Source organism: Prionailurus bengalensis, chromosome B1, assembly GCF_016509475.1.
Source record: "Prionailurus bengalensis isolate Pbe53 chromosome B1, Fcat_Pben_1.1_paternal_pri, whole genome shotgun sequence".
Taxonomy (NCBI): Eukaryota; Metazoa; Chordata; class Mammalia; order Carnivora; family Felidae; genus Prionailurus; species Prionailurus bengalensis.
In genome coordinates, this window is record NC_057344.1 from 42,732,855 (window position 1) to 42,745,158 (window position 12,304).

Below are 12,304 nucleotides of genomic sequence, written 5' to 3' on the forward strand. Positions count from 1 at the left end.
TGCCTGGTTCCAGGCTTGTAGTAAGCATGTAAAAACAATTGTTGTATTAAATTCAAATAATTTGAATGTCTGTAAATTATACCAGTTAAAAATGAGCAGTCAATACCAACATTGGAAATATAGTAACAAATTTAAACAATAGAGGCGATTTCCCCTTTTGGTTACTTGACTGAACAACAGAGACTTTTAGTGGAACCATTTACAAGCTTTTAATTCTTACCATGCCTTAAGTGACATATATGTATATTAGACTTCAAAAATTTGATCATGTTGTAGACAATCAGGAAGAAATTTTAAGAGCACCATAATTAATCCTGATGTTAATTCCATCAATTTTCATGTGATTTGGCAAAAAAGATAAAAATACTAATTTTAAGGTATATAGAAATATTCAAATAAATGAATATGGCATACAACATGTATCACAACAAGACTAAATGATTAGGCTATAAACACTTTAGTAAAATACTCAGAATTGCTATTTTGAAGATAAATTTCTTCTGTTATCATTTGTTAATTGTAATAATATTTTCTTGATAGGCACTAAAATTAGGTTTAGGAAAAGCATGAACATAGAATATATATTGTTAAAGTCTAGCCTTCTCCGTTTAAAAATTTTTTCTTTTAAAATCTGAGAAAACACAATCATTTAATTTTGTGGATAAATATTGCATGCAAGGATATGATCAGAAGTATCCCATGAAAGGACAACTCAAGAATTGGTTGGTGAAAATCCTTGTAAAATCAAAATTATGCAGGTCATCAACTTGCATATTAAGACAAAAAATTAAAGTTCTGTCAATGTCATACTGATGGGGAAAAAAGTTTACATTTAACCTTTTACTAGTTACATATTTTCCTAAGGACTCAAGTTCTACACCATGGAATAAATAATGGAAAAATAAAGTAATTCTTACAGGATCATTTAATAGTTGTACATTGTTTTTTTGTTTTTATTTTTGGTCTGATACTTAAATTGCTAACCCATGCCGAGGGATTAAAACACATACGTACGCTCATTTCATATTTAACTTTTTATTTAGTTTCCTTAAACAAAGAGTTTTCTAAGAAACAAATTTAGGATAGAAAAATCGATTTAATTATATTTTTTACATTTTTTTTTACGTGCGTGCACGTGTGTATATTTGTTTCTACCTAAGACTTAAACAGAACTCTGGCAGTAGCTACGGTTGAAACAGGCAACCGTCTGCTACTAACCATATTGTGAATTTCCATTTTGTTTTTCTTCACTACAGTAATTCAGCTATTGTGCCAGAAAACGATCACGTGGACTATGGACACAGCCAAGCACTTCACCAGCAGACGGTCCATTTCCAGAGGAGAAAACTTTACTTTATGACTCTTACGTAATCCCTAAATGAGTTTCAAATGTCCGCATTTGGAAAATAAAGCCCAAACCCAAGCCCACGTGGGCACCGGTCAGGCTGCCATGTGCCTCCACAGCACAGAGGGCAGTGGGTGGGCGCCCGGGACTGCGGATGTGCTAGCGGGTCAGCAGAAGGGGCGGGGCGGGCTGACCAGCCACGTGCCCCTCCCCCCATCGCCCCGTCACCCCACGGCTCAGCCGCCCGCGCCGCCCCCACTCCCTGCAGGCCCGGAGCTCAGGGCCAAGCGCGCGAGCGGCCGCTATTCCGCAGCCAACCGCCATCACCGTGGCAAGGCCGGCAGGACGCGCAATGCTGCCTGTCCTACTGATCCTCTCAGGCCTGGGCCGGCTGACCTCCGCAGGCCATCGTGAGTGTAGGACCTGCTCCGTAGAGGGTCACCTGTCGCAGAGCCTGTGAGCGTGGCGGGCTCCAGAAGCTTGCTCCAGAACCCTGTGCCCGGCTGGGGGGAGCCCTGCGTCCTGTCAGAGCCCGCCTAGAGTCAGGATCCTGCGGGGCCTGCTGCTGGGAGGGCTCAGAACAGGCCTGGGACAGTTGTCCTCACGTGCCTGACCCTGCACTTGGAGGAGGGGGCGAGCAGCTTCTGGGAGGTGGGGTCCCCAGACCAGCTCTTCTTCACCTATTGGGGCGGAGGTCAGCAAATCCCAAAGTGTCTCTGGAAGGTGGTAGGGTCACGTCCCATTTCTAGGTAGCCTCTTCTGGAATGCACAAAGTCTGATTCCGTGGTGGGAGCGTACCTGCGTGTGTGTGTGTGTGTGTGTGTGTGTGTATGAGTTTGTGGAAGTTCAAAGAGTGATGTGAAGTGGCAGGACCAGTGAAGAATAAGGATGCTGGCAGGCACTGGGGAATGCTTACAGGTGTTTTCCTTACTGCAGATCCTGAAACATCACTTCTACAAATTACAGTGCCACGGAAGATAGAGACAAACACCGATGGTGAAGTTTCAGAAACGCATGTAATTAAGAAATCACTTCTTTTTTGAGTGCTTTATTTTTACTGGACTACGTGACCCAAATCAGCCCATGCATATATTCCTGTGAAATTTTGTGTTCTAACTGCTGTGTTAAAGTGTCATTTTGTCTGAATGAAAGCAAGTGTCTTGATTTTTCTTCATTTCCCAATGAACATTATGAAATATTTTTAAAACACAGACTCAGAAAAAAGTGCCCCAAATCCTTATCACACAAAATGTTATATACAGTCTACTGGACTTTTTGTCTACAAAATATGGACATTTAAATATTCTATATAAGTGAGGTCATGATAAAATTTATATTGTCATTTTAAAATGACAATATATAAAGAATGCCTATATTTGCTCATATATACATATATAAATCTTTGTTAAAATGCAAGTACTGTTATTTTTCATATGATTAAAATAAAGCATGTACATTGTCAAATCTAGGTAGCACAGAATGTTTTTTCAATGGTAAAGCTCTTAATATTAGCATGATTTTTATGAATAATTCATTAAGTATAATTTCTATGACATTTGTGTGACATATATATTATTTGTGCCATTTTTGTTTATTTATATTTTAAGTATTTAAATTCCAGGTAGTTAACATACAGTGTAATATTAGCTTCAGGTGTAAATTTAGTGATACAACACTCACATCCACCACCTGGTACTCATACAAGTGCACTCCTTAGTCTCCATCACCAATTTACCCATCTCTCCCCTCCACCCCCTCTGATAACCATCAGTGTGTTCTCTATAATTAAGAGTCTGTTTCTTGGTTTTGCCCTTCTTTCTCTTTTTTCCTCCCAGTTTGCTCTTTTGTTTTTTTCTTAAATTCCACATATGAGTGAAATCATGTGGCATTTGTCTTTCTCTGACTGACCTGCTTATCTTAATACTCTCTAGCTCCATCCATGTCCTTGCAAATGGCAAGATTTCATTCTTTTTTATGGCTGAGTAATATTCCAGTGTGTGTGTGTGTGTGTGTGTGTGTGTGTGTGTGTGTGTGTGTGTCTGTATCACCTAATGCATTCATCATCAATGGACACTGGGGTGTTTCCATAATTTGACTATTGTAGACAATGTTGTTATAAACATTGGGGTACTTGTATCTCTTTGAAATAGTATTTTTGCATTCTTTGGGTAAATAACTAGTGGTGCATTTCCTGGATCATTGCGTAGTTCTAGTTTTAACTATTTGAGGAAACTCCATACTGTTTTACCACAGTGGCTGTACTAGTTTGCAGTCCTACCAACAGTGTAAGCGGGTTCCTCTGTCCACATCCTGGCCAACATATGTTGTTTCTTTAGCCAGTTAGCGGTTCTGACAGGTGTGAGGTGTTATCTCATTGTAGTTTTGATTTACATTTCCCTGATGATGAATGATGTTGAGCATCTTTTCATGTGTCTGTTAGCCATCTGGATGTCTTCTTTGGAGAAATGTTTATTTGTGTCTTCTACCCATTTTTAAATTGAATTGTTTGCTTTTTTGGTGTTGGGTTTAAGTTCTTGTTATGTTTTGGTTACTAACCCATTATTAGATATGTCATTTGCAATATCTTCTCTCATTCTGTATGTTGCCTTTTAGTTTTGTTGGTCTTCCTCATTGTGCAGAAGCTTTTAATTTTGATGAATTTAATTTTGTTTCCCTTGCCTCCAAAGATATATCTAGAAAGAACTTAGTCAAAGTTGAAAAAATCACTGCCTGTGCTCTCCTCTGGGATCTTTATGGTTTCAGGTCTCACATTTAGATCTTTAACACATTTTGAAATTATATTTGTGTATGGTGTAAGAAAGTGGTCCAGTTTTGTTCTTTTGCATATTGCCATCCAGTTTTCTCAGCATCATTCATTGAAGAGACTTTTTCCCATTGGATATTCTTTCCTATTGTGTTGAATATAAATTGGCCATATAATTGTGGGTTTATTTCTGGGTTTTCTATTCTGTTCCATTGATTGTGTGTCTGTTTTTGTGCCAGTACCATACTGTTTTGATCACTCTAATTTTGTAATATAACTTGAAGCCTGGAATTGTGATGCCTCCAGCTTTGCTTTTCTTTTTCAAGGTTGCTTTGGCTATTCGTGTTTTTTGTGGTCCATACAAATTTTAGGAATGTTCATTCTATATCTGTGAAAAATGTGATTGGTGTTTTGATAGAGATTACATTGAATGTGTATATTGCTTTGGGTAGTATAGACTATATTTAACTATATTTGTTCTTCTAATCCATGAGTATGAAATATCTTTTCATTTCTTTGTGATGTTTTCAGTTTCTTTCATCAGTGTTTTATAGTTTTCAGGGTACAGGATTTTCACCTCTTCAGTTAGGTTTATTCGCAGTGTCTTATTGTTTTGGGTGCTAAATTTCATTTAAATTAATGGGATGGATTCTTAATTTCTCTTTCTGCTGCTTCATTATTGGTATATAGAAATGCAACTGATTTCTCTACATTGATTTTGTATCTTGTGACTTTACTGAATTCATGTATGTGTCAGTTTTAGCAGTTTTTTGGTGGCATCTTGTAGGTTTTTCTATATAGATAATCATGTCATCTGCAAATAATGAAACATTTAGTTCTTCCTTGCCAATCTGGATGCCTCCTATTACTTTTTGTTGTGTGATTGCTGAGGCTGGGACTTCTAGTACTATGTTAAATAACAGTGGTGAGGGTGACATCCCTGTCTTGTTCCTGACCATAGAGGAAAAGCTCTGAGTTTTTCCCCCTTTGAGGATGATAATTAGCTGTGGGTTTGTCATATATGACCTTTATGATGTTGAGGTATGTTCCCTTTAAGTCTACTTTGTTGAGGGTTGTTATCATGAATACATATTGTACTTCGTCATATGCTTTTTCTGCATCTATTGAAATGATCATATGGTTCTAATACTTTGTTTTATTAATGTGGCATTTTATTAATCATGTTGACTGATTTGTGAATATTGTACCATCCTTACAGAGCAGAAATAAATCCCACGTGATTTTGGTGAATGATTAATGTTTTGTTGGATTTGGTTTGCTAGAATTTTATTGAGCATTTTTACATCCATGTTCATCAGAGATATTGGCCTATAATTCTCTTTTTAAGTTGAGTCTTTATCTGGATTTGGTATCTGGTTTTGGTATGAGCCAGGGTAATGCTGGCTCATAGAATGAATTTGGAAGTTTTTCTTCCTTCTCCATGTTTTGGAATAGTTTGAGAAGAATAGGTATTAACTCTTTTTAAATGTTTGGTATGATCTGCCTGCGAAGCCATCTGGTTTTTTTGTTGGGAGTGTTTTGTTTACTAATTCAATCTCTTTGCTTGTTATTGGTCTGTTAAAGTTTTCTGTTTCTTCCTGTTTCAGTTTTGGTAGTTAGATGTTTCTAGGAATTTATCCATTTCTTTCAGATTGTCCCAATTTGTTGACATACAAATTTTCATAGTACTCTTATAATTGTTTGTATTTCTGTGGTGTTGGTTATTATTTTTATAATCTCATTTCTATTTTTATTTACTTGGTTCTTTTCTCTTTTCTTTTGATAAGCCTGACTAGAAGTTTATCAATTTTAAAGAACCAGCTCTTGTTTTCATTGACCTATTGTTTTTTGTTTTTGTTTTTTTTTTAATTTCTGTATCATTTATTTCTGCTCTAATCTTTATTATTTCCTTCCTTCTGCTGGCTTTAGGCTTCATTTGCTATTCTTTTTCTAGCTCCATTAAGTGTAAGGTTAAGTTGTTTATTTGAGATTTTTCTTGCTTCCTGATGTAGGCCTGTATTGTCATGTACTTCCCTCCTAGGACCACTCTTGCTGCTCCTAAAGGTTTGGGATCATTGTATTTTCATTTTCATTTGTTTCCGTGTTTTTTTTTTTAATTTCTTCTTTGCTTTTCTGGTTGACTGATTCATTGTTTAGTAGCATATTCTTTTTTTTTTTTTTTTTAATTTTTTTTTTTCAACGTTTATTTATTTTTGGGACAGAGAGAGACAGAGCATGAACGGGGGAGGGGCAGAGAGAGAGGGAGACACAGAATCGGAAACAGGCTCCAGGCTCTGAGCCGTCAGCCCAGAGCCCGACGCGGGGCTCGAACTCACGGACCGCGAGATCGTGACCTGGCTGAAGTCGGACGCTTAACCGACTGCGCCACCCAGGCGCCCCTATTCTTTAACTTCCATATATTTGTGCTCTTTCCACATTTTTCTTGTGGTTGACTTCTGGTCATAGTGTTGTGGTTAGAAAAGGCACATGATATGGTTTCAGGATTTTTGTATTCAGGCCTGATTTGTACCTAATATGAGATCTGTTCTGGAGAATGCTAACATGTGTATTTGAAAAGAATGTATATTCTGCTGTTTTAGGGAGTGTTCTGAATATATCTCTTCAGTCCCTCTCACCCAATGTGTCATTCAAAGCCATTATTTCCTTGTTGATTTTCTATTTAGATGATTTTCCCGTTGATGTAAGTGTGGTGTTAAAGTGTTCTATTATTATTGCATTATTATCAATTAGTTCCTCTATGTTTCTTACTGTTTTATGTATTTGGATGCCTTCATGTTGAGTGCATAAATATTTACAATTGTTATATCTTCTTGTTGGATTGTTTCCTTTATGATGATATAGTACCCTTCATTGTCTCATGTTACATTCTTTCTTTTAAAATCTAGTTTATCTGAGTAATGCTACTCAGCTTTTTTTTGACATCCATTTGGGTGATAAATATTTCTCCACCCCCTTACTTTTCTTCTGCAGGTGTCTTTAGTCCTAATATTAGTCTCTTGAAAGCACCATATACATGGGTCTTGTTTTATTTTCCATTCTGACACCTATGTCTTCTGATTGCAGCAGTTAGTCCATTTGCATTCAGAGTAATTATTGATAGATATATATTTATTGCCATTTTATTACTTGTTTTGTGTTGTTTCTGGTGATTTCTCTGATCCTTGTCTTTGTCCCTTTTTGTCTCTCCTTTACACTCACAGAGTATCCTTTAATATTTCTGGCAGGGCTGGTTTAGTGGTCATGAATTCCTTGGGGTTTTGTTTGTCTGGGAAGCTCTTCATCTTTCCTTCTATTCTGAATGATAGCCTTGCTGGATCAAGTATTCTTGGCTGCAGATTTTTCCCATTTGGCACTTTGAATATATCATGCCACTCCCTTTAGGCTTGCCAAGTTTCTGTGGAGAGATTTATGAGCTTTATGGGTCTTCCCTTTTAAAATAAGGACTTATTTTGTCTTTCTACTTTTAATATTTTTTATCCCTATATTTAGCAAATCTATGGTGTGTCTTGGTGTTGGCTTGCTTTTGTTGATTTTTCTGGAAGTTATCTGTGCTTCCTGGATCTGAATATCTGTTTCCTTCCCCAGATTAGGGATGTTTTCAGTTATTATTTCTTCAAATAAATTTTCTTGCCCCCTTTCTCTTCTTCTGGGACTCATAGATAGCACAGAGAATTGTTGAGAAGGTGAATGAATGTCTATCTCAGTTTCTAAAGATAGTAAATTTGAACTGAATTAGTTTTTAGATATATGCACACTCATATTTTTAATTTTTGTAATTATTTATAGGTTTGATATAAGTCTGCAATCTTGATATTTGGTTTTCTTTTTTCTTTCCCAAATACATTTTTTTGACTCAGGTAGAAATACAATATCTGCTTATAGACTATATTTATAATCATGAAGTTATTTATGAATTAATTATGAATTAATAATTTAAATAAATTGCCAGAAATATTACTAGTCAAATGGTTTTAAGTTTTTGGACAATATTCAAGGAAAGATGATGTGCCTTTTTCGGAGACTAGAACACGAGAAGAACATAAGTTAATCCTTCAGATCACTTAATAATGCTTAAAATATTAATGTACCTTTGATAGAGATCAAATAAAGTATCAGAAAAGGAAATGATAGGTTCTTTCACTTAACTAAAATATTTAAAAAGTAAAAGTAGCAAATAATTGTAGAACTTTATGACCAAGTAGATTTTCTCTCTGTTGAAGGATGTGTGAATACTAGAAAACTTTATTAAATTAACCTACCACACTAGCATACTTCAAATATCAGTGAACATATCCAAAAGAACATCTCAGATAATTATTCCACATTCACACATACATATTCACCAAATACACATATAATACTCCTCTTTGGAGTAGAATAGCCTCAATGTGCTTAAATGGATCCAGGGAACAAGGACAGCACCAACCAAAGCCATCTATAACTAAATCATCCTTAATGTTTTACACATCACATCATTCCATTTTAGGATCAGACTAACACAGGAGTGTCTATTATTTCCATTTTATTCAGTAATTTAAAATATAAAAAATTAAGAAAATAAAAATTAAAAAAGTAGGGTTTAAATGGTAAGACAGAGACCAGCTATTACATGAACCATATTTTTGCTTCGAGTACCTTGGATATATGGTGATGTCCTTACCTATCTAATATCCAGAATGTAGAAGGCAAATTATACAGATTTATTCTCAACAATAGAAAGAGGAGAGCTACTAAAGAAGTAGTACTTAAATCAATTTGTTTTCCATTTAGTTTGCATCTAGACAATTACTGTTAACAATACCTATTGTGAAATAAATTATTTGAGAGGCATCTTTATGTTAGTACATCTCTGAAAATTGAAACTTGATTTTATCCTCAGAATGCATCTTTATGTTTTAAATGATTATGAAACATTTTTTAAAAAACATTTTTAAAAATCTGAAATATCAAAAGTAAGCTGATGCAACTATAATAATATCAGATGAAGAAGTACTTCTAGAGATAAAAGTTACCTTAATAATAACATGATTGATTTATCCTGAAGATACCACCATACTAAATGTGTTTGTACCTAACAACAGAGCTCCTAAGACAAAAAAACTAAGGCAAAAAAATGAGAAAGAAATATCACAAAATTTGGGGGAGATTTCAACACACCTATTTCAAGAGCTGTAGGGTTACAAAAGACTGAACACTATACAAGATTTAAAATGACTTATGCAGAAAACTGCAACCAGTGACAAAATTCATGTTTTTGCAAATGTGGGAAAATTTCTGCCATTAACCGTATGTTATGCCGTGAAGAACGTGTTATGTTTTATGATGATGTCACAGATTGTATTCTTTGGGATGCAGTCTTTGAGAAAATTCCTGTGAAGGCAGTTTATTAGGGTATGCTCTTTTGATGAGCCTCTGTGGACAGGACGGGAGGAAGCAGGAATGGGGAGACAGAGACTCAACTGAGTCTCAGCAAAGTGTGAAGCTGGCCTGGTCCATCAAGATCTGGAGTTGGGCTTCTCATTAACTTGGAAATTGTGACTTGGTGTGACTTTTTAGCTGAGGCAATTTCCTAAAGAGAACAGGGAGAAGACTGTGGGTAGCACTTCTGATAGCTTAGGGATGCTTCCTTTATTCTGAAAAGAGGACCTGTGTTGTATTCTTTCCCTCTTCTTTTCAGCTTCATTATTTTGCATAATTTTATCTTCTGTATCATTCATTCCTCTGCTGCTTCCATCCTTGTGGTCATTACATCTAGTTGGTTTTGAATCTCAGTTATTGCATTTTTCATTTTGGCCTGACTAGTTTTTAGGTCTTTTACCTCTGTGGTAAGGGACTCCCTGGTGTCTTCTCTGCTTTTCTCAAGCTCAGTGAGTATCTTTATGATTGTTGCTTTAAATTCTGGATCAAGCATATTGTTTATATCTGTTTTGATTAGATCCCTGGGTATGACCTTCTGTTGTTTCCTTTGGGATGAAATCCTTTATCTTGGCATTTTGTCTAGGTCTTTGTCTTCTTCTGTGTGTTAGGATTTCTGTTATGTTTCTTGCTCCTAAAAGTAATGGCTTTATGAAGAAGAAGTTATATATTGTTCAGGGCCTGGCACTTCAGGAAGTGTCTCTGGTGTATGCTGTGTCCACTCTGCTGCTGTGTTTTGGCTGCTCTTTCCCTCACGTTAGTCCATGGTAGACCTTCTCCTTGCCTACAGTGGGGAGTGTTTGGACCTTGGCCAGAATGGGGCAAGTTTTAACTAGGTGTGCTCTGGTCTGCTTATTGAAAGAGACCTGATACTATTTCCAAGAGCTGAAGCTTTGCATAACTCTGTGGTCAGTAGACATAGTGCATGCAGGGGTTTGGTGCTGGTATTCTGGGGGAAAGGCTCACTGCTCTTGGTCTCAGGCACAGTTGCCTGAGAAAAGCAGCATCTGTAGGGGGTTGGGGTGTAAGTGGTTTAGGCTGCCAGTGTTGGCATTGTACTGCTTACTTAAGTTTATGCAGAGGTATGGGAGAGAATAATGGCTCTAGCCAGCTCCATCATCCCCGGAGAGGTTGAGTTTGTACCTGCTGCTGTCTGGAAAGCCCTCCCAGAAGGGTGAACAATCTCCCTTTGTGTGTCCCAGGCATCCCTCAGATTGCTGTCTTGACCCTGTTTGTGTCTGGGCCACCTGCCCCACCTGCAGCGTGGGGCACTTTGGGCTCTATCCCAGTCAGGCAGCTGAGTTGTAAAACTCCAAACTTTAGGGACCTGGCCTGGTGTGCACCTGTGCTGATCCTTTGGTGGGGGAGTCTCACTGCTTTCATACTAATGCAGGGTTGTCCCAGAAGGGCAGTCCCATCAAAGTGCAGGGGTGTGGAGTTTGGAGTAAAGCACAGCAAAGAGCAGGTGTCCAGGTTAGCTGCCCTCAGCAGGTGTCCCCACACCTATGCTGAAGGGCAGGGGAGGGCAATGGCACCCACCAGCTCTTTTGTCCCCAGAGAGGCAATGCCACCTGTCCCCGATGTGGTCCAAGAGGATGGAATTGTCTCTCTCAGTGCATCCTAGGGAGATCCTCAGATTGTCTGAATCTGGGCCATCTTCCCTCTTTCTCCACAGGAGCAAACTCTAAAACTCCAGTCTTTGAGCCTTGCTGGTTGTAAAAACTCAGGAAAATCCCCCTCTCATTTTTCCAGTCATTGGCTTTGGGAGAATTGTTTTCCTTGTATGATCCCCTATGTGCTCCTCTCTCTGTCTTTCTCTCTCTCTCCTGTCTCTGTAACCAGGTCTCCCTCCCTTCTGTAGCACCTGCAATCCATTTTCCCGGAAACCAGGTCTCTGCATCTCCTACCTTCCACAATGTGGTCTCTTCTCTCCCTCTAGTTGTGCCTTTTGGTCTGTCAGTTTTCAGATGGATATCTTGGGTAGTCAGAATGATTTGATACTTATCTGTGTTCAAATGATAAGGCAAACCTTGGGTCTTCCTACTACTCTGCCATCTTAGCTCCCCACAACCTGTGTTATATTCTTTAATTTTTCATTTATTTGGGCTAGAAATTGCAAAGTAGAAAGAAGATAATTAAGGGTTGCCTGGATGGCTCAGTTGGTTAGGCATCCGACTTCAGCTCAGGTCATAATCTCACAATTTGTGGGTTCAAGCCCTGTGTCAGGCTCTGTGCCTGACTTCATATTCTGTGCCTCCCTCTAGCTCTCTGCCCCTCCCCCACTTGTGCTCTTTCTGTCTCAAAAATAAGTAAACATTAAAAAAAAGATAAATTCACGTGTCTTCGAAGATTACCCAACATTCCTAAATGCACCCATTTCAAATTAAAATTTCATATGACAATAAATGCTAATGACCAATGCTCTTAGTTTTAAAATACATTTAGCCTCCTTAATTTTAGTGAAATTTAATTATTCGTTCTGTCATACATGAAGAGATTGAAGAAAGATAGCAACATACATGTATATATAATTTTGAGACGTGTGTGATACCATCTATGTTTCTATGAAAGAGTACTTACATTTAAAAAAATTATGGCTTCTGACTTAAGAATTTTAAATTTCTATTAATTAATTTCTCTCTGAATACTTTGCTGTAGGTCATGTATGCCATCAAAATTGACAGGAAAACATATACTCTCCATCTTGAAATACAGTAAGTGGCCATTCTTCTTTTCATATACTTTTCAGTTTCTTCAAG

General features: G+C 37.4%; 1 protein-coding gene across 3 annotated transcripts in view; it reads left to right on the forward strand.

The window, feature by feature from the left end:
- Nucleotides 1–1,630: 1,630 nt before the first annotated feature.
- The window catches only part of LOC122473252 (A disintegrin and metallopeptidase domain 3-like), a 117,393-nt gene continuing 106,719 nt past the window's right edge, over nucleotides 1,631–12,304 (forward strand). Inside the window, exons 1-3 of one of the 3 annotated variants that reach the window (XM_043563543.1) lie at nucleotides 1,631–1,755; nucleotides 2,282–2,361; nucleotides 12,204–12,259. In XM_043563543.1, coding sequence (XP_043419478.1) covers nucleotides 1,698–1,755; nucleotides 2,282–2,361; nucleotides 12,204–12,259 — 194 coding nt within the window. In that variant the 5' untranslated portion in view covers nucleotides 1,631–1,697. Of the gene's footprint in view, nucleotides 1,802–2,281; nucleotides 2,362–12,203; nucleotides 12,260–12,304 lie in introns of all 3 variants that reach the window. The other 2 variants (XM_043563533.1, XM_043563553.1) reach the window with 2 other exon arrangements.